The sequence below is a fragment of the Mobula hypostoma genome, chromosome 7, assembly GCF_963921235.1.
Source record: "Mobula hypostoma chromosome 7, sMobHyp1.1, whole genome shotgun sequence".
In the NCBI taxonomy this organism is placed as follows: domain Eukaryota; kingdom Metazoa; phylum Chordata; class Chondrichthyes; order Myliobatiformes; family Myliobatidae; genus Mobula; species Mobula hypostoma.
This window is the reverse complement of record NC_086103.1, coordinates 157,636,896-157,659,354: the sequence shown is the minus strand read 5'-3', so window position 1 is coordinate 157,659,354 and position 22,459 is coordinate 157,636,896. Positions and strand designations below refer to the sequence as shown.

The 22,459-nt window shown below is 40.4% G+C and overlaps 1 protein-coding gene across 1 annotated transcript in view; it reads right to left on the bottom strand.

The window, feature by feature from the left end:
* Window positions 1–1,970: 1,970 nt before the first annotated feature.
* Window positions 1,971–22,459, bottom strand: part of LOC134349056 (cytoskeleton-associated protein 2-like) — a 28,701-nt gene continuing 8,212 nt past the window's right edge. The window contains exons 4-9 of the mRNA XM_063052914.1: window positions 20,930–21,897; window positions 18,174–18,360; window positions 14,089–14,259; window positions 5,648–5,720; window positions 3,750–4,290; window positions 1,971–3,400 (exon numbers count right to left, since the gene is read on the bottom strand). Coding sequence (XP_062908984.1) covers window positions 3,157–3,400; window positions 3,750–4,290; window positions 5,648–5,720; window positions 14,089–14,259; window positions 18,174–18,360; window positions 20,930–21,897 — 2,184 coding nt within the window. The 3' untranslated portion in view covers window positions 1,971–3,156. The remainder of the gene's footprint in view (window positions 3,401–3,749; window positions 4,291–5,647; window positions 5,721–14,088; window positions 14,260–18,173; window positions 18,361–20,929; window positions 21,898–22,459) is intronic.

The following is a 22,459-nucleotide window of genomic DNA, read 5'->3' as shown; positions in this document are numbered from 1 at the left end:
TCCCTTTATTTCCTCTCCTTGCCTCTTGTCAATCAGCCAGTACTCTATCTGTGCTATCCTTCCTGCAGTACCATGGGCTCTTAACTGGGATATATGGACTAGGATGCTTTGTATGTAGGTGATGAGGTTGAAATAGTCACCCCCCTCTGCTGAGGATTCAATTGCATAGTATTTCACATTACATATTACAGAGGATTACAACAATTGTAATCAGCTATGGGGTTGATTCCTCTCCTTTGACAGATGGCTGATGTCAAATTATCTTCTACCTGGAATGTTTAGTCATGGAGAAGTTGAGCCAAGGGGAGTTTTGGTGGATATAGCACTCAAGAAGCAGTGATGTGGGTATTTGCCAATAGTGAATAAGCAACTACTTTGTAATAAAACCACTGTGATAATGGAAAGTCAAGAGGTTTTAAAGCAGTGATTGGAAGAATTACAATTACAAATTGGTAATACATATACAATGTGAACTCAGCTGGCCAGATGGAAAAGAGTAAACGATCAAGGTTTGGGCCTACACCTTTCATCAGGACTCTTGTTTGTAATTACAAATTGGTTTCTATTTCCAGAACAGTAGCAAGGGAATTGATAGGAGTTGCTACAAATAGCTTCCTCGAACCAGGCCAAAGTTGCACAGCACAGAAAATAGCCCTTCAGTTCACCACAACCTTGTCGATCCCCCTACCCTTCGACAATCATCCCATTCACCTGGACCAGGACTGCATCTTTCTATGCCTTGCCAATTTCAGGGTCCGTCTAAGTGTTTCTTAAATACATTGCAATGACTTTCAGACATTAACCATTATTTGTAAAAAGAACACTTTTCCTTCAAATCCCATTCTCTCTTTAAATCAATGTCCTATTGTTGATACCCTGAGAAGGTATGGAAAGACTTTGAGACAATATTCTGGACTTGCAGTTGATGCCAGTTTCCTGCTGGTCCTATCATCCACATACCCCCATCCTTAATTTGAAAACAATAAATAGGAAAGTATCTGAAAACAGTTGACACTGCAGCAAAGGTTAAAGTTAACAAAAGAATTGCAGATGCTGGAAATACAAACTAAAATGCATGAAACACTTATTTTTGTAATTGCCTGCCCCTGTGTATTGTGAATTCTGACAAACTGTGTTTGACCTCAATCATTGGCTCTTGCTTTCTCCACTGATGTTGTCTAAACTGATGAGATTCTTCACCCCCCCCCCCACATCATCTTTACTTCAGCAAAAAAAGTGTCAGATTTCTTAGCGTTGGTGCAATATTCCAGAAGGGATGGACTGTGCTTGCACATTCAGGCTATGAAATGGTGCATCACTGCATGGGGCAGGTGGACAGTTTGATGGCTACTTCAGCAAAGTCCAGAATAAACATGCTCTCCAAGTGGAAATAAGAGACTGAAGATATATGGAATCTGACATGCATAAACACTCAGCTGCATGCATGCATAATACTGGTGGAACTCAGCAGGTCAGACAGCATAAGTGGAAGGAAGTGGAAGTGGACAGTCAGCATTTTGTGTCAAAACCCTTCATCTGTACTGATGAAGAGTCTTGATCCATAATGTTGACTGCCCACTTCCCTCCATAGATGCTGCCTGTCCTCCTGAGTTCCTGCAGATTAATGGGAGTTATTCTCAAAGTGTTTGGATAAGGGAATTGTGCTATAATAGCACTAATGTAAAAGGTCATAAACTCTGCTCCATCTATTATTGTCACAAGAGAAAACCCAATCAAGTAGAATTTGATCTAACCAATTAACTGAAGAAATATAGTCAAACTGATCCTGGTGAAAGCCGACTACAGCAGAAAACCTTTCTGGGCCACATTTATTCTGACCCCACTGGATACTTAAATTGCCATTTTGGGGAGGAAGGAGTATAGCCAAGTACTTTACTCAGGGTGGCAAGTTCAGTTGATAACAATAAACAATACTCAAAGAAAATGCATCACACAAGAGTGTTGCAGAATTGTCATTTAATGAAGATGTTACAAAACATTAAATACAAATGATCATTTTCATTCCAAGACAAATACAACACTAATTTAAGAATAAATGCTTGAATTATTAGCACTCAAGACATGAAAGATTATAGAATAGTGTGTACAAAATTGTTATAGGAGACATTAAAGATGATGTTTTACTACAAGAAAAAAAAACTTAGATACAAAAATAGAACTGCTCCCCCAGGTGATGCATCGACAGCTCTCCATCATCCTCAATGCCTCAGCCACAACTGAAGGTAAAAGCCAGATAGTCCAATGCTTTATGTTTTGTTTTGCATTTTAAAAGCATCCCTTATGTGGAAAATTAAAGGGAAAAAAAGGAGGATGCTGGTACTCAATGACAAGTCCGAGAGAAAATACTCATCTTTTCTTCAGGTCAACCAAAGAGATCCTACAATTTAAATTCTAACAATGGAAATGCACAGTTTAGCACTGACAGCAAATAACTGATCCACCATTTTTGATATAATTTTGGAATTTTTTTAAAAATTTAGTGTTAAATTTTCTCAAGACAAGGCTAAAATAAGGTGAAAGGGTTCTAAAATATTTGTAGCATTTTTTTTTCAAATTAGTATTGACTTCAACTCAACAGCAGCACCAAGACAAACTAGAACAACATTTTAAAATTTAACAAGTTTTATTACATACCTATATATTCTGGCAAGTTTTATTAAAATTTAACTCCACCATCCCTCCCATGCCCAGAATCCATGTTCAATAGCTTCCAAGCACAAGTTGCTATATATTGCAAATAAAAACTGTTTAAGAGGTTACAGATCATGTGCCAAAGTATTATTTAAAAACATTAAAATCTGGCTAGTTTTTTGGTGAGTGGGTTGCAAAGGCGGATGATGAGGTTACTACAACAAATATACACAACTATTTAGTAAAGTGTTCATTAAATATGACACAAATGATGTCAGGGTTTTAGAGCTAGGCAGCGGGGTGGGAAAGTTGACTGTAGATTTGAGATCAAGAAATTAATCTATATTCCAATGGAGACAGCAGGAGGAATAATTCTATGTTTAGTGCAGTGTAATACTATCAAAGAACCCTGCTTTAGTGAATACAAATGATAGGAAAATTGTGAGAATCTTAATGAACTGCATGTTAACCAAATGCTGCTAAGAATTGCTTTTATTAACACCTTCAGTACATTGAAGTGTTTGTATATTCTTGCAGTGCGTCATTCATCCTGAACATATAGGCAGTAGAAGTATCTCCCAAATGTTGCAAATCATCTAAGGACAAAACACAGGGATCATGGTCTTGCAGCATTAGAGGCAGCTGGGAAGATCCTTGTTCAATGCGCCGGGAGCGCCTTACGGGAGTCAGAAACTTCAAATCTTTGATCTTGGAATTGCTGTTTTCCTGACGAATTGGATTCTTCGCACTGCAGGAGGAAATATTTGTAAACCAAGTGAACAAACTTCATAAATCAGTTACAGACTCAATAGCAATCGCGGTTATAGTACAGGATACACAAACACAAGAGATTCTGCAGGACACAGATGTATATGCTGAAGGAACTCAGCAGGTCAGGCAGCATCTATGGAAGGAAATAAATGCTCATTGAAATGGTCTTGGCCTGAAATGTTGACCAGTTATTTCCCTCCATACATGATATACTATGAGTTTCACCAGCATTTTATACATGTTGCATAGGACAAGATGCACAAGGATACAATATGCAAATTATTTTCTATAAAACAAAAGTAGCTAAAATTCAAGCATTTTCATACCTTTTCAGTTTAGGTGTTGCTTTCACATTATACTTAACAGATGATCCTCCATTTTTCACTTTACTTGGTGTCATCATTTGCTTCACTGGGGTATTCATGTCTTCAATTTTAATGTTTTTAATCATTTCAATCTCTTTAATCCCATAATCCTCATCTGACTGTGCCCCACAGACTTCATCAACACCCTCTGCCATTTGCCCCAGGGGAGGCAGCTGCTCTTTGGCTGCAGGTTTCATCTCTTGCTCTGTGGAGAGTTCCTTTGCATTAGAAACGGATTCCAGTCCAGTGGCATCTTCATCCTTTCTGGAAATGCTCTGTTTATCAATTGCGGACGGACAGATTTTCTGCTCCTCGGGAGGGAGGTTCTCAGGATCGTTTGTAGAGTGCTCATTTTCCTCTGGAGATGGCCTCCATTCACCATTTTCCTCTTCCACTTCTTTCTCCTCCATTTCCGTCTCCTCAGGAGCTTTCTGCTCAGTCATGTTTTCTAATGACAGTTCTGGAGTTTGCCCTTCTCCTTCCTCCTCGCTTTTGCTTTTGTCTTGGATAAAAGAGACAGTATCATTAGTCAAATTTGTACTGTGATCCCCAAGCCATCTAGTGCATCATTAGAACATAGAACAGTTCAGCACACTCTAGACCCTTCAGACCTGGATGTTGTGTCTATCTATAGAAACCTACTTTCTGACCAGTCCACTCGTCCCTCCTATGCAGCCCATAGTGTTCCATTTTATTTAAAAAAACATCACGTGCCGATTTAAGAAACTCTACAATGTCACTATTTTGTTGTCTCATGAGGAAAGGTTGAGTGAGTTAGGGCTTCTCTTCAGACATTCCAAATATTAAAAAAAGATGAGTTTTAAATATCGTTTTCTTGAATTATTCACCACGTTTCCTTACAACCCACACTGTTACTCTTCATGAGAAAGGAACCGAGACCAGATTATTGGACTTCTTACAAAGAAATATTCAGTTTCAATTCAGTCTGATTTGCTAGAAGCACAGATGAAGAAAAGTGGATGTAATAGAAATATTATTGGGCCGGCTGGTGGCACAACGACATCGGTGCCGGACCCGGGAGCGGAGGTTCCCAGGTTCGAAACTAGTCGGGTCTGCTCCCAAATATGCTTCCCATCCGTGCAGGGTTGAGTGTCGGGATCGCAACTCGACCTCGTAAAATAAAGGGAAAACACTGCAAAAATGTCTGTGTGAGGAGTAGCACGCCCACACAGTCTCTCTCTCTCTCTCCCCCCCTTGCTCTGCGCCTTGTAAAAGCCTTGAAAAAGACATCACAGATACATGCACGGACATGCAGATGCACATGCACAGATGCGCACACACGCAGGCACACGTCAAAAATATTAAAACACTTGCCTTCACCAGAATATTGCTGCTATAATCAAAATTATATTCATTTTTAGATCGACTGTAACTGGACTTTGACTTATCTATACGGTTAACAGATTGTATTAGTGTTATTAAATGCAATCAGTGCCCAAATTGTACTTGATGCAACTAGGTACCTTGCTTGTACTAAGCTTCTGCTTAGTACTTTGATTTTAAGGAAACCTTTAAAATAATGAATTATCAAAAATAAGCAAAATGAGGACGGTAAAGTACAAATTGAAAGGGAGCAAGTGAGCAGACATTTCAGGCAAATCTACGCATTAATTCCAGGATGGAAATATTTGGGTTAGCAACAGAAAAAGTGATAAATATTGAAGATTTATATGCAGGAGGAGTGAAAACAAAAGTCAAGACTGCCCCATTGTTTAAATTATTCATTTAGAGAACGATGTGGATATCCTGGTGAGTTAGGAGATGTGAGCCTCCTATGCACGCTGGTGATGCGCTGCCCGTTCAGCCAGAATGTACACTTGCACTAAATATTAACTCACCATCACATGGTTTCTTCGGAGTCTTCGTGTTTCTCAAAATGTCTGCCAGCGTATTACGCAGTTCTTCTGCCGGCTGAATGAAAAATAAGAGTGGCGTAAAAATCACCAGTACAATTCTCATGGTACCAGAAATTCCAGTTACATTCTCAGGTCAGACCTGTCTCAGCAATATCTCTGCAAAGGAATGGACCAGGTGGTGTTCACAATGTGCTTTACTCTGCAGTTTGTTGGCCAGTGACATTGTAGTAAGGGCAAAAGATGATTGGTTTTAATTTTAGTGAGGGGGGGGCTCGGGAAAATCTTAATGATGCCTGTTTTGTCAATTATAAATATACAAGTATACTCAGAAATACACGGAGTGCATTTCCATGTTGGTGCTCTTCTGCTTTAGCCCATCCGCTTCAAGGATTGACATGCTGTCCATTCAGAGATGCTCTTCATAATGGTTATTTGAGTTACTGTCACCTTGAATCAGTCTGACCTCTTATGAACAAGGCACTTTTGCCCACAGAACTGACACTCACTGGATTGTTTTGTTTTTTTGCACCACCCAGTAAATTCTAAAACTGTTGTGCATGAAAACCAAGAGCTCAGCTGAAAAGTGTCACATGCTCAAGGCGATCTGTTTTTTTTGTGAGAATGATGTAATGGTCTTTTGGAGGTCACCTGATGTGATATTCCCGCCGATGTGAGGTCACGTGATGACATGTGCCCCGTGACTATATAAGGGTCGACTTTGGTGACACAGTGGGTTTTTGAGTTTGTAGATTTCCAGGTAGAACGTGTTGTGCCTCTGTTTCTGTTGCATGTTTGTTTTTGTGACGCAGTTTCATTTTTAAAACGGAAGGTGCGGTCTCTTACAAGATATTGCATTTGGATTGGAAATTTGTGGCTGGAAGTACCAATTTACTCAATTCCGACAGTTTTGAAGGGAGAGTGAAGAATTCATCGAAGTGAAGGATCGAGAGAAGTCGGCATCGTTTGGCAGTTTAATAAAGGATCGACCTTATTGAGTCTTTGTTGAAGAGAACCTGCATTGAGATAACTCTTGCAATAGCCCAATGAGTTCATGCAACAAGGTGCTGTCTCTAAAAGGAATTTAAGGTCAGTCGATTTAAACTGTTTAATTTTGGCATCGGGAATCCTGTGGACAGAACCGGCAGTAAAGGTGCGTCGGTGAAGAAATCCTTCTCCAGAGAAGTCTCTCCCAACTGAATGTGTAAATCTGTTGGACTTTTGAAGTTATTGCTTTAAGAACTATATCTGACTGTATTGCTTTAAGAACTGTTTTCGCATTTAACACTTTAAGAACCAGAGCCGAGTGGAGTTGATGAACGGCTGCGTACCTGTTTAAGCTCCGGTTAAAGTTTCCCTTTGTTTTTTTTCCCCTTATTGCTTATATGTGTTTAATAAATGTTTGGTTGTTTTCATAAAACCTGTCTCGATTAATATTCATTGCTGCCACTTACATAACATAATTTTATGGGGGCTCATCCGGGAACTGTTCCGATTTTGAGTTTAAGTGCTGGCAATTGCCATTTTGATTTGGTAAAAGGGAATACCCAATTTTTTTTTTGGTTTGATTGGTGTGTGTGTTGTATTCGGCAACAATGGATATTGACGAGTTTTTGAAGATGCCTGACTCGGGATTTTTAAGAGAATGCGAGAAAACCTGTGGTATTGGAGATTGCTAAGAAGTTGTATATTAAAGGAATTACCAGAAATTCTACCATGGCTTTCATACAAAGGAAAATTGCTGAATATTATATTAATTTGGAATATTTTGGGGAGGAGGTGTTAGAGAAGTTTCCAATGAGTAATCTGGAAATGCAGTTGCATCTTGAACAGTTAGTTTGAAAGATTTAAAGTGGAAATGAGAGAAAGAGAAGCTGAAAACCAGAGGAAATTTGAGCTAGAGATGGAGAAAATAAGGTCTGGGAATCAGTCTTCTGGTTCTACAAAACAATTTATTGCTAGTCGTGAGGTTGTTTTGGCTCCTCCATTTAATGAAGCTGATGTGGATGCATACTTTCAGCATTTTGAAACAGTTGCTCGGAGTTTAAAGTGGCCAAAGGGCCAATGGCCAGTGATGTTACAAAGTGTAATTAAAGGCAAGGCACAACAAGTTTATACAGCTTTAAATGCTGAGCAAGCACTGGATTATGATATTGTTAAAGAGAATATATTAAAAGCATACGAGATGGTTCCAGAAGCGTATAGAGAAAGATTTAGAAGTTTAAAGAAATCGGTGGAAAAAACATGTGGAATTTGCTTATGAGAAATCTGTGTGTTTTGAGAGATGGGTTTCCTCTAAAAATGTGAATGGGGAGTATAATAAATCGAAAGAGCTGATTTTGCAGGAGGAATTTAAAAGAAGCTTTCCTGTTGAAGTGAGAACATACTTAAATGAACAGGACACTGCTACATTGCAGGAGATTGCTAAATTGGCTGATGAGTATGTTTTAATTCACAAGAATAAATTTTCTCCAGGTAAATTTTTTTTAAAAGGAAAACTAGCACAGAGAGTCAAGGTAAATCAGACATTAAATTTGAAGCTAGTGAGAAAAGGATGAAGGGAGACATGTGAAGGAAAGACATTTTGGTATTATTTGTAATTATTGTAAGAAACCTGGACATGTAGTGGCTAATTACTTTCGATTGAAACGGAAAGAGAAAGAAGTGGCCCCAGATGCTTGTGTGCAGCATATTGGAAAACCTGTAAAACCACAGGGTTTAGAAAATATTAATGAAGATGTGCCAGAGTCTGACCAAGTTAAGAAGGGATATGAGGCTTTTTATAACAGAAGGATTTGTATCCTTGAAAGAAGGATCCAATGCAGTACCGATAAGGATACTTAGAGATACTGGAGCTTCAGAATCACTAATATTAGATAGTGTTTAGTGATGAGTCTGACATTGGTGAGGTAAATTATATAAGAGGAGTAGGGGGTGCCCTTATGCCAGTACATTTACATAGAGTAAATTTAAGGTCAGGATTAGTTACAGGGGTTGTTAAAGTAGGACTACAATCCAGTTTACCTGTGAATGATGTTTCTCTTTTGTTAAGGAATGATTTAGCGGGTGGACAAGTTTTTCCTGAAGTGCATTTGACAATAAATTCAAATTCTGAGGAACCACAGAGGAACACAGATTCTTCCTGTGTTGTAACAAGAACTATGGCTAAAAAGACTGATGTAAAGGATGTGGTTGTTACCCATGACAGTTCAAATCAAGATTTGAATTTTGAGGATGTATCAGAAACTTTCTTACCTACCTTATTTGATCAGGATTTTGGTGGCAAGTCTGATCAGGAAGATCGGTCTTTATCTCGGAAGGAGATGATAGCAGAGCAGGGTAGGGATCCTGAGATAGTTAAATTAAAAGAACAAGCTCTTCCAGATAATGAAATTGGAAAAGTACCAGTTGGATATTATTTTGGAAAGGGGGTATTAATGAGAAAGTGGAGATCACCTACAATTCCTGCTAGTGAGGAATGGGAAGTTAATCATCAGGTTGTTGTTCCTAAAATTTACCGAAATGAGATTTTGACTATGGCTCATAGTATTCCTTTGGGTGGTCATTTAGGGGTAAAGAAAACTATGAACAAAGTTTCTAAACATTTTTATTGGCCTAGTTTAAGACGAGATGTGGTGACATTTTGTAGAACGTGTCGTACGTGTCAAATTGTTGGTAAACCTAATCAGGTTACTCCAGTGGCCCCACTGCAACCAATTCCTGTATTTGGTGAGCCGTTTTCAAAAATCATTGTAGACCGTGTAGGTTCTTTGCCAAAAACTAAAACTGGACATCAATATTTATTAACTATTATGTGCACAGCATCTAGGTTTCCAGAGGCAGTACCTCTTAGGAATATAACAGCCAAAACTGTGACGAAAGCTCTTATAAAATTCTTCAATTATTTTGGGCTGCCTAAGGAAATACAATCAGATCAAGGAAGTAATTTTATGTCTGGGTTGTTTCAGCAGATAGTTTATAAACTGGGAGCAAAGCAGATTATTTCCTCAGCCTATCATCCAGAATCACAAGGAGCCTTGGAGAGATTTCATTCTACACTAAAAACTATGATTAGGGCATATTGTGTAGAAAATGAAAAGGATTGGAATGGAAGGTATACATTTACTACTTCTTGCAGTTAGGGAGGCAGTACATGAATCATTAGGTTTTAGTCCTTTTGAACTTGTGTTTGGACATAGAGTTTGAGGACCTTTGGCTTTGTTGAAGGAACAGTGGATTAATAAAGAAGTACACACTAGTTTGTTAGATTATGTTTTGAAATTTAAAGACAGATTGTACAAAGCTTGTAGTTTGGCCAAGGAAAATTTAAAGTTAGCTCAAGAGAAGATGAAGACGTGGTATGATAAGGAAGCTAGGATGAGGTCATTTAAGCCTGGAGATAAGGTGTTGGTTCTTTTCCCAGTGCAAACGAACCCATTACAAGCAAAATTCCATGGTCCTTATGAGATTAAATCTAAAGTAAATGAGGTGGATTATGTGGTAAAAATCCCAGATAGGAGAAAGACAACACAGTTGTGTCATATAAACATGATAAAACCGTATTATGAGAGAGAGGTTGCTACTGTGACTGTTAAGGAAAAGGGTTAAGGAAATTAAACTTCAATTTAATAATCCAGTTTAATGTGATCATTGACTGTTTGTCTAGATGTTAATGTACAATGAAAATCTGTTTTTTTTGGACTGATATTTTATCATTTATAACACTCCTACTGTACATTAGTTTGTATATATTGTGTATTTTGTAAATTTTATACCTTTGTATTTTTTGTGTATAAATTGTTAAATTTTTGTTCTTCAAGAGACCAAAAATAATATTTTTTTTTGGAGGGAGGTGTCACATGCTCAAGGCGATCTGTTTTTTTTATGAGAATGATGTAATGGTCTTTTGGAGGTCACCTGATGTGATTTTCCCGCCAATGTGAGGTCACGTGATGACATGTGCCCCGTGACTATATAAGGGTCGACCCAGGTGACACAGTGGGTTTTTGAGTTTGTAGATTTCCAGGTAGAACGTGTTGTGCCTCTTTCTGTTGCGTGTTTGTTTTTGTGACGCAGTTTCATTTTTAAAACTGAAGGTGCGTTCTCTTACAATATATTGTATTTGGACTGGAAATTTGTGGCTGGAAGTGCCAATTTACTCAATTCCGACAGTTTTGAAGGGACAGTGAAGAATTCATCGAAGTGAAGGATTGAGAGAAGTCGGCATCGTTTGGCAGTTTAATAAAGGATCGACCTTATTGAGTCTTTGTTGAAGAGAACCTGCATTGAGATAACTCTTGCAATAGTGCAATGAGTTCATGCAACAAGGTGCTCTAAAAGGAATTTAAGGTCAGTCGATTTAAACTGTTTAATTTCAGCATTGGGAATCCTGTGGACAGATTCACTTAGACTATCTATCCTCACTGTTTTTAGAGACTTCTTGGCTCTCCTCTGCCTCTTTCACAGCAAAGAAAACAATCCCACTTTATTCAGTCCCTCCCCAATCCAAGTAAATATTTTCTGTGCCCTCTTTAGCTCAATCACACCTTTCCTATAGCATGGCAACCAGAACTGCAGTACTAACTGCGGTTTGGCCACCATCTTGTTTTGTTGTAATATAATGCCTCGACTCCTATTTTTAATGATTAGACTGCTGAAGGCATGTATGCCAGAGCAACACATGAAATGCTGAAGGAAGTCAGGTCAGGCAGCATCTGTAGAAATCAATAAACAGTTGACATTTTGGGCAGAGACCACTCATCAGCACTGGAAAGGAAGGGGGAAGATGAGCTAGAAGGTGATGCATGAAGCCGGGTGTGTGGGAAAAGTAAGGGGCTGGAGAGGGGTTCTGACAGGAGAGGAGAGCTGACCACGGGAGAAAGGGAAGGAGGGCCACCAGGGGGGGCTGATACCAGGTAAGGAAAAGCGGCAAGAGGCCAGAATGGGGAATAGAGGGAAGAGGCAAGGAAAAAAAATTTACCAGGAGAAATCGATGCTCATGCCATCAGGTTGGAAGCTACTTAGACAGAACACTGCCACCCTGGCAGTAGCCTCATCATGGCAAAAGAGGAGGCCATGAACTGACATGTCAGAACGGGAATGGGGATAGGAATTAAAATGGTTGGCCACTAGGAAATTTCACTTTTGGCAGATGGAGCAGAGGAGCTCGTCAAAGTAATCATCCAATTTGCGTCAGATCTCACCAATGCAGAGGAGCCATATTGGGAGTACTGGATACAATGACCCCGAGAAAATCACTGCTGATGTCTTCTTCACCATCTTGTCGACCTAGGTTAACTTTCAGGGAACTACAGTATGTATCACTCGGTCCGACTGTTCACCAAGATTTGAGGGCACGCCATTCACTGTGTAACCTGCCCTATTTAACTTCCCAAAATGCATCACTTCACACTTGTCCATGTTAAATTCCATCTGCCATTCTGTGATCTACTTCCCAGTCATTCTGGATCCCATTGCAACCTTTGACAACCTTCTTCACTGTCCCCTTTACCACCAATTTTATTCAAATTATTAATATTTAAGATCACATGAATCACATTTTAGACCTCCTGGACCAGCCTACCTGGTCACAGACCTTGCTAACATCCACCTCTGCAACACTCTCAGCCCCATCTTCAGTCCTGTTGGTCACCTCTTCAGAAAAGTGAAATTTGTGAGGCAACATTTCCTCGCACACAGATCCATGCTGACTAAGTCTACGTCCACACTAGATCGGATAATTTTGAAAACACCGGTTTCGAGTAAAAACGACAGGCGTCCACACTATGCATTTTTCAAAATATCTCTGTCCACACTAAAACGGATATTTGGGTGAATCTACTCCTACCGGGCATGCGCAGATACAGCTACAGAAAACAAGTGAAGAGGAAACGGTATAATATTTACATTTCCGTGGCAGTGCTGTGCTATTTCCATTGGTCAAAAACTAGAGTACCAACAACAAGTGAAAGGAAGTTTTCAACAATGTCTTCGAGGAATACAAAGAAAACCTCTGCTGGAAAAAGCAGACCGGACTTCTTCGTTTAGACAGACAATGAAGTCGAGCTGTTTCTGCGAGTTACGAATGACTACAAAGTCAGCAAGGCAGTGGAGAATGTGGAGATGTTTAATTCCAAACAAGCTATTAACGTAGACAATAGAGTAAACACAAACATGAAGCCATCCTCTACCCAAGATCAACAAGAGAGTGGGATCTTCTGCCGCCAGACCTGCGCAGTATTTCTGACATAAATATTTATAAAGATAGTCTCAATCAAATCAATTTAGGGGATCTAGTCAAAAAAGCTCACTTTACAATTTAACTCATGTCGTTCACACCAACTGCGCGTTATAACAGCCGTCCAGCAGTGCTTGCACAGTACTAAACAGAAGCAGAAAAAGCATTGTTGTTGTGGTGTCGTTTTAAAATCTCTCCACTTACCCTGTCCACATTACAACTCGCAATCGTTTTCAAATTTACACACTCTGGAGAGTGTTTTAGAAAAGCTCCGTTTTACGGGGGATGAAAACCCCGTTTCAATGTGGACGGAGGGTCAAAACGAAGAGAAAAGGCTTCGTTTTCAAAATTATCCGGCGTAGTGTGGACGTTGCCTAACCCTAATCAGTCCTTGCCTTTTCAAATGCAGATCTTGGAATCACAACCAGCAACTTTCCCCACCACCAACCTATAGTACCCTGGCTTGCCCATGCAGCTTTTCTGAAGTGAAGGCTCATTAGTCACCCTCCAATAGTCCAGTCTCAGTCACAGCCAGTGAAGGTGTTGTATACAAATAGTGGAGTGTAGAGATAGGGTAAATACATGCAGGCTTTTTCCAATCGGTCTAGAGAGACTAGAGCTCTTAGGTTAAAGGTGAAAGGTGAAATATTTAAGGGGAACTTCTTCACTTAGAGAGCTGCGAGTATGCAAAGAGCTGCCAGCGGACATAGTGGATACAGATTTGATTGTAATGTTTTAAAAGTTTGGATAAGTACCTGGACGGGGGTACGGAGGGTTATGGTCCAAGTGCAGCTCGATGTGACAAGCCAGAATAATAGTTTGGCATGGACTAGATGGGCCAAAGGGCCTGCTTTTTCAGTGCCGTAGTGCTCTACGATTCTTACCTGGATCAGGTACAGAGACTGGGTACTCTGGAGTAAATAACTCATTTCCTGGCTCCCCAAAACATTTGTACAAAGATGGAGCAGAATGTAATGGTTACCTAGAGGAGCATTTCATCACCAGGTTCCGAGGGACATTTGAGGATGGATGTCAAATGATGAATGAAAGTGGCCAGTGGCAAGATAGATCAGTCATAACTCAGCTCTTTCTCAGTTGATAGACAAAATGCAATCATGCACGCAATTGTAGAGCTTCACTACAGAAATGTTCTGTCTACCACAGGTTGCAGAATTAGAGACAACAATACCTGTGCTCCGGTTCTAATGGCTTGTTCATAAACAGCCATCACGTTGTGGACAGATCCTTTGCGTTGCTCAAGGTAGGCGAGGCAGATCCAGTACCTCGCAAACTTCTTAGCCTTAGGGACACTCTCAGTGAAATTCTCAAGAGTCTGCAAAACATCTTCACTTGGGCAACCCTGAAGAAAACAAGTCAAAACAATTCAGATCCGAGACAACAAGTAAACTGCTGGAGAAACTCAGGTTGAGCAGCATCTGCAGGATGCAAGGAATTGTCAGCACTGAGTTAAAACCATGCATCTTCCATCTGCAGATGCAAAATATCTGCTTGTGCATTCACAATTGCAAATTAATCAGGCTTCAAAACAACAAACTTTGAAGTGAGAAATATTTTAAGTTATCAGAATATACCTGAACATGTCACCACATATGCAAACCTACCGTAAACGTACACAAGGAACATTACAGTAGAACTATGAACTTTGACATTGCCATTTCTGGCATAACGACACGCAGTGGCCACTATTAGGCACACCTGTTCGTTAATGCAAATCTTTAATCTGCCAATGCACAAAAACATTTCAAGAGATTCAGTTTGTTTTACAGAACCAAACACCAAAAAAAGGGGAAGAAATGTGATCTTCAGTGATTTTGACCAGGAAATCGATGATTGTTGGTGCCAGACTGGGTGGTTTGAGTACCTCAGAAACTGCTGATCTCTTGGCTTTCATGCACAACAGTCTAGAGTTTACAGAGAATGGCATTGAAAAAAAAAACAAAAAATCCAGTGAGCAGCAGTTCGGTGGTCAAAAACACTGTTAATGAGAGGAACATACATCAAAGTTGCTGGTGAACGCAGCAGGCCAAGCAGCATCTATAGGAAGAGGCGCAGTCGAGAATGACCAGATTGACTCAAGCTGACCAGGAAGGTGATAGTAACTCATAGCCACATGTTAAAACAATGGTATGCAGAAGGGCATCGCTCACTGGACCACACGTTGAACCTTGAAGTGGATTGGCTATATCAGCAGAAGACCATGAACATATTCTTAGTGGCCACTTTATTCGGCAAGAGACATGTAATGGAAGTGGCCACTGAGTGCAGGTCAAAGTTCCCCCTTCCCCCAACAGGCCAAGTCTCCATTCTTGCCATGGTACAAAATAAAGGCTAATTGTTTAAAAAAAAAATTGGCTTTCATCTCACAGCCAAACAAAAGGTACATTTTTGGCATCACCAAATGTTGGAGTTGCAAACTAAAAGACTTGATATTGGGGGATCCCAGACATACAACACAACTCTCCCCTTAAGAAAGCTTTTGGTAGCTTACGTAGTGTCCTACTTGGGGCCGGAACAGTTATTTATTATTAAAACGTCCCCAAATTAGAAGGGAGATGGGTAGAAAAATCACCCAAGTAGTTGAAAAGTTTGTAAGAAAGTAGAAAACTACTTGAGAAAATAAAAATTACAAAGTGTACTATTAAACTATTAAATGAACGCTGCTACCTCAATAAAAAGCCTTTACTGCTTAATAAGTTCTCCAAGATTACCATCTCTAACAACCCAATAATTATGGAGAAGAAAATTGCAGATTCATAGCTCAAGGCCCTGGACAGGGGCAGAGCAAATTTTGGAACCATTAGACAGGATCTTGCAGAGGCTGATTGGGCGAGATGGTTTGTAGGGAAAGGAGCATCTACTAGAAGGTGGTTTTGGAGACTTTAAAGTGCATTCTTTCTTCGATGTCTTCTGTCCTCTATTAGATCCCCTCTCCTCTAGCCCTGTATCTTTCTCCAATCAACTTCCCAGCTCTTTACTTCATCCCTCCCCTTCAGGTTTCACCTATCACTTTGCATTTCACTCTCCCCTCGGTCTCGGCCTGAAACGTCGACTGCATCTCTTCCTAGAGATGCTGCCTGGCCTGCTGCGTTCACCAGCAACTTTGATGTGTGTTGCTTGAATTTCCAGCATCTGCAAAATTCCTGTTGTTTGCACCTTTAAAATCTACTCATTTTTTCCCCCCATCCAGTCTCAGCCCAAAATGTCGCAAAAGCATCGATTGTACTCTTTTCCATAGATACTGCCTGGCCTGCTGAGTTCCTCCAACATTTTGTGTGCATTGCTTGGATTTCCAGCATCTGTAGGATTTCCTGTGCTTGTGATTAAATTGTATTTATTTACAATACCTGGTATTTACCAGGGCCTGACCTGGTTAATTTGCAGACCTTCTGGGAAGCGAGGGGGGGGGGGGGGAAAAAGTGCAGGCCCTTGTAGTTTTACTTCATCTCTAACTACAGGTGAGGTTCCAGAGGACTGGGGAGTGTTTAATATGGTACCAGTGTTTGAAATAGCAAAGAGCCGGAAAACGATAAGCCGACGAGTCTGACAGCAGCAGTGGGTAAATTGCTGAAGGGATTCTGAGGGACAGGATCCACCAACATTTGGAGACAGGGTCTGTTTCAGGACAATCTGCACAAATTTGTGTGTGGAAAGGCATGTCTGATAAATCTCTTGGCATTCAAGAGGGTAGGGCAGTGGTGGTTGTCTATATAGACATTAGCAAGGCCCTTGACAAGGTCCATTATGACAGGCTAGTCTGGAAGGTTAGATGATGTGGGATCTAGGAGGGATAGTGGATTGGATTCATGATTGACTCAATTTTAGGATGCTGAGGCAATGGTTGAGGGCCGTTTCTTGGAATGGAGGCCTATGACTAGTAGTGTGCCTCAGGGGGTAGTATAGGGACAAACTTTTTTGTAGTTTATATACATGACTTTGATATAGATGCGCAAGGCAAGGTTTGCAAATCTGCGGATACTAAAACAGGTGTACAACTGGATGTTCATTGGATAGGTATATGATCCTTGGTTCATATACCTAGCCAAATGGTATGATCTACCCATTCTAGATTTGGGTAGATCAGACCAGAGTTGGACTTGTACAGTGAATGGTAGAGTCCTGGAGTGTTGTGGAACAGAAAGACCCAGATGAGCAAGTGCATAGATCCCTTAAAGTGACATCACAGGTTGTTACGGTGAAAAGGCTGCATCTGACACGCTGGCCTTCAGTCAGGGCACTGAGTACAAGAGTTGGGAAGTCATGTTCCATTTATACCAGACAACAGTGAGGGCCCAAAAATGGGACAGTTTTGGTCACACTGTTCCATGGTAGCATAGCAGTTAATGCAACATTATTACTGCTCTGTGCACTCCAACATTCGACGTTCAATTATAGCGCTGTCTACAGAGAGTTTGTACGTTCTCCTCATGAACCATATGGGTTTCCTCCTACAGTCCAAAGACGTACCATTAGGAGGTGAACTGGTAATTAGAAATTATCCTGTGGTTAGGCTAGTGTTAAATAGATGGATTGCTGAGCAGTGTAGATTGTTGAAGGGTCTGTTCTATCTGTATCTTTAATAAAAGAAATAGGGAAAGACATGTTTAAAATAGAAAGAGCGCAGAAAAGATTTACCAGGATGTTGCCAGAACTTGGGGGCCTGAGTTTCAAGGATAGGTTGTGTAGAATGGGACTTTACTCAGTCTCCCTGTTCCAGGGAATAGTGGCCTAACAGAGATACTGGATATACCACCGTGAAGGGAATAGACCAGATGAAAGCACATTTTTTCCTCTCCCCACCCCCCCACCCCCAAGGGAGGGGGAAGTTAAACACAAGGCAACATTGGTTTAAGATGAAAGGCAGGAGATTTTGAAGGGATATCAAGGCATCTTCTTCATGTAAGGTGTGGTGTGCATTTGGAATGGACTGCCAACAATAGTGATTGCATGCAAAAGGATGGTGTGTATTTAGAATGAGTGCCAGTAAGTAACTGGGCACATTAGTAACATTTAAAAGTCATTTAGCCAAGTTTATAGATTTGGAGAGGCATAGAGGGCTACAGGCCAAAATGCCAGGAGGTAGGATCAGCTTGCAGGGCAGCACATTTGGCATGGATGAGTTGGCAGAGGGAGTGTTTAAAGGGAGCCTTTAATGACCTTTGCAACAGGAAATGTTGTTCACAGGTCAATATTACACTTAGGCCCTCCCACCTGAGGTCCTATATTAAATGCAACTGTATAAAAAGTTGTAATTACCTCATTAATCCGGTTCAGACACTCAGAGAGAGACTGGTTTATTTTGTTCACGAGTTCATTCTGGTTTTCTTCTTCCACAATCGTCGTCCAAAGTGATTTCACTGGCTCTTCTGCAGACTTCTTTTTCTGCAAGGGCATCGTTTCTGGTCGTTTTACTAATTTCTCCTTTGACATCAGTTGTGTTCTCCTTCAGAACAAAATTGTTAAATGAACCAAAATACACAAGTGCAGACTTTGCACAGTAGTGTACGGTTAACATGCTTTACAGTACAGGTGACCCAGATTCAATTCCTGCACTGCCCACAAGGAGTTTGCACATTCTCCCCATGACCACGTGAGTTTTCTCTGGGTGCTCCGGCTTCCTCACAGTCCAAAGACTAGTTGGCAGGTTCATTGGTCACTGCAAGTTGTGCCGTGATTAGGCTAGAATTGAATTAGGGGGGAGGAATTTCTGGGCAGCATGGCTCAAAGGGGTGGAAAGGCCTACTCTGTACTGCATCCAAATAAAATCTTTGGCATTTTAAGTCTCAGCCTTCAGAAACATCTCAAACCCATGAACTAGAGCCAGAGTTGCAGAGCTTGGAAATCGGCCATTTGGCCCACTGCATCTCTGCTTGTCATCATGCCCATGTATATTAATACCACCTGTGTGCATTAGTTCCATATCCCTTTGGCCCTTGTCATTCAAGTACCTGTCCAGATGCCTCTTAAGTGTTACAGTTCCTGTCTCCACCACCTTCTTTGGCAGCTCATGACAGACACCAAATATTCTGAAAATTTTATTCCTCAGGAACCCCTTGAACAACTTTTTCCTTATTTTAAAACTATGCCTTATAGTTTCGGAGACCACTGCCATGGGAAACAGACCATCTACTTTGTCTTTGCCTACTGTGATTCTAGTATCTCTTTCATGGCCCTTCAGCCTCCCCTGATCCAAAAAATCCAACCCAGCAGCCTGTCAATCTTTCATTGTAACTCAAGCCCTTCAATCCAGGCAATGTCCTTGTTAATCTCTTCTGTACCTCATCTAACTTCATCACACATTTCTAGCAGTTTGGTAACCAGAACTGTTTGCAGTATTCCAAGCACGACATAACCAATACTTTGCGCAACTATTTAAAAATTCCTACTCAATCCCTTGGCCAATGAAAGCAAGCACAGTAATGCACCTCCTTCACCTTTGAAGCTCTCTGTTCTACAACACTCTCCATGATCCCACCTTTACTGTATAGGTCCTGGTGATGGTTTAACTTCCCAAAATGTGAAGTGATGCATTTTGAGCTAGAATCTGTTCGTCATCCCCTTACTCATTTTGCCAGTTGAAGGAGACACTATTGTAATGTTACAAAACCACCCCCCTCAACATCACTACTCGAGCAACTTTGGTGTTATCTGTCAATACATTGGTCAATGTCATTGCTAGAGTGAATTTTTTGGGTAGATGATTTGCTTACACTTAAATTACTTTGGCCACCAGACTTCTATTTGACAAAGTACTGTGGATGAGTCGAGTCCACCATAATACGCCTCCTAAAAAGGTGAATAGCAGATGCTTCTGGCGCTGTAGTTTTACCAGATGCTGTAGTTTCAAAGACAGTATTATCTATACTTTATAAATATTAACTGTCTTCTATGTTAGCACGGGAAATGCCAAATAAATGTATCGTAGACTAAACTTACATTCCTAAAGGCTGTGGATACCAACCCGGACATGTTGGCGTTGGAAGGAAAGGATAGTGAGATATTTTGTATGTAGCTTCAATAGGAAGCATTGTCTATAACTTTTTAAGTAGTGATTGCCTTTGTGTTTAGCATATAAATATCGAGCCCACATTAAGCTAGCAGACCTTTCTCCTGAAAGCGTCTCCATCGGTATGATGCCTGCTGTACCTTGTTGTGTCGAATAAAGAAGCTGCTTTGTATCTACCAGTGACTGTCTCTCTGGTGATTTCAACCACACTACAACAGTCATCAGGTGCAGGAGAAAAGCTGCTAACTACATTTTCCCTGCCAAATCACACACCATTCCATCTTTGATATCATACTGACATTTAAGCATCCAAATTCTTGGAATCTCAAGGTACAGTACCTTTATCAGAAGGACTATAAAGATTCAACATTGCCCACCACCACCTTCTCAAGGCCATTAGGGATACAATAACTGCTAGCCTTACCAGTGATGCACAAATCCTTATGGGAATGAAGGAATGAAAGGGTTAACATGAGGAGTTTGATGGCTCTGGGTCTGTACTCACTGGAGTTTAGAAGAATGGTGGGGGAGGTGGATCTCATTGAAATCTACTGAATACTGAAAGGCCTACATAGAGTGGACAAGGTGAGGACATTTCCAATAGTGACAGAATCATAGGACCAGAGGGCACAGCCTCAAAACAGAATGACATCCCTTTAGAATGGAGATGAGGAGGAATTTCTTTTGCCAGAGAGTGGTGAATCTGTGGAGTTCATTGCCACAGACAGCCGTGGAGTGCAATTCATGAGTATATTTAAAGTGGAGCTTGGTAGGTTCTTAATTAGAAAGGATGTCAAAGGTTAAGGGGAGAGGACATGAGAACGGTGTTGAGAGGTAAAATAAAACACCCATGATCAAATGGTAGAGCAGTCTCAATGGGTCGAATGTCCTAATTTTGCTCCCATATCTTAAAAACTGATTAAAATAACAGCCATTAAGGTTATTGACTCACAATTACCATATTCTGAATATAAAGAATGAATAATCAGAGAAAATAAATATTTACCTTTTATCTGCTGGAGGCTCACCATCTTTTATGGGTTTATGGCTGCCATAATGTTTTGAAAGCTTCCACACTGGGGGTCTTGCAGGTAAATCTTTGGGGGCTTTATGGGAGGGTGCAGTGATTCTCTTTGTTGTGATTGTTTGAGTTGCCACTATTGCGGTGTCACCTTTCCCAGACTGTTTAAAATCTATTTTGATGTTCAGCACGTTGGCTGTGATTGCCTTTTGCTTTGTTGTAGTACTGCGAGCAGAAGCTGCTGTTAATCTCCTTTCTTTATTATGGGGTGTATTATTCCAGATCTTCCGAACAGGCTGCACATTTTCCGCCCCCTTCGGCCTCGGCTTGTGCAGCTTGTCTTGAGGTTCATTATTTTGTATCTCTGTATCAGAGAGACTTGCCACTGGATCAGACTTCTCCCTTCTCTCACTCTGCTGAGAAGCTGATCTGAAGGACTGGATTTTGGATGGTACAATTTTACCACGAAATGAACCCAACACCGGCTTCTTAAAAGTGGAAGTAGGCATCTTAGATGTATTGCCCTTTTCAGCTATCAATTTAACCTGCTTGTTTTTCATTGCAAAGAATGATTGGCTAAGTGTGGCATTCTGTGCTCTTGGCTTTATATTTCCTCTTTGCTCCACGAGTGAATTGTGCTTTTGGTTCGATGGCATTTTCTCCAGTTCCATTGATTTTTGGAGAGACATTCCAGTTTTGCTCAGAGCAACACTGTTATTTTCTTTTGATTTTTGTTCTACTTTTGAATGGTCCTCTTGGATTGATGATGGCAGGTTTTCAGATTGAGTGATTTGGTTGGCAGACATTTTAGCTCTAAAATTAACTGAGTTAGTATTCTGTATGGACGGCTTTTCTCTTTGCTTTGATAAAGTTGACCCAGATCGGATACAGGATTGGGATACAGAATGGTTGGGAACAGGTTTTTTTGGCTCCAGCTGTTTGCCTTCAGATACCTAAAATAAAATACTTAAAAGTATTAATTTTAGATTTCAATATCCTTTCACTTTTCCAAACAGAAATTTACTGTGTAGCAGCTATAAAACTTGTCATGTCATATCATCCAAAAACAAAGAGTCATCTATTCTAATCCTACCTCTCAGCTGTTGGTCTAGAGTCTTGAAATTACAGATGTTCTTGTCAAAGTAACTTAAATAAAATGACAGGTTCAGTGTCTATCATCAGATTATAGGATCTAGGACTAGACCAAGACAATCTTCCCAATTCCCCTCCAATCCTTTTACTACGTATTAAATCTATGTAACTTGATACTCATTATTACCTCCATTAGATCTGGATTCATTCTCTGGAGCTTCCTACTGGGAAAACAGACCAAAATCTTTGTACTTTTCCACTGATTAAAATGGACAGAAAACTTCTTTCAAGTTTTAAAGTTTTTAAAAATAGTTATAGTTGTCCAATAATTTCACATTATAGAATACAGTACCATCCAGGAATAAGCTCATGGCCCACAATGTATGTATTGAATACAATACTAACCATTGCTGCCTGCAACAT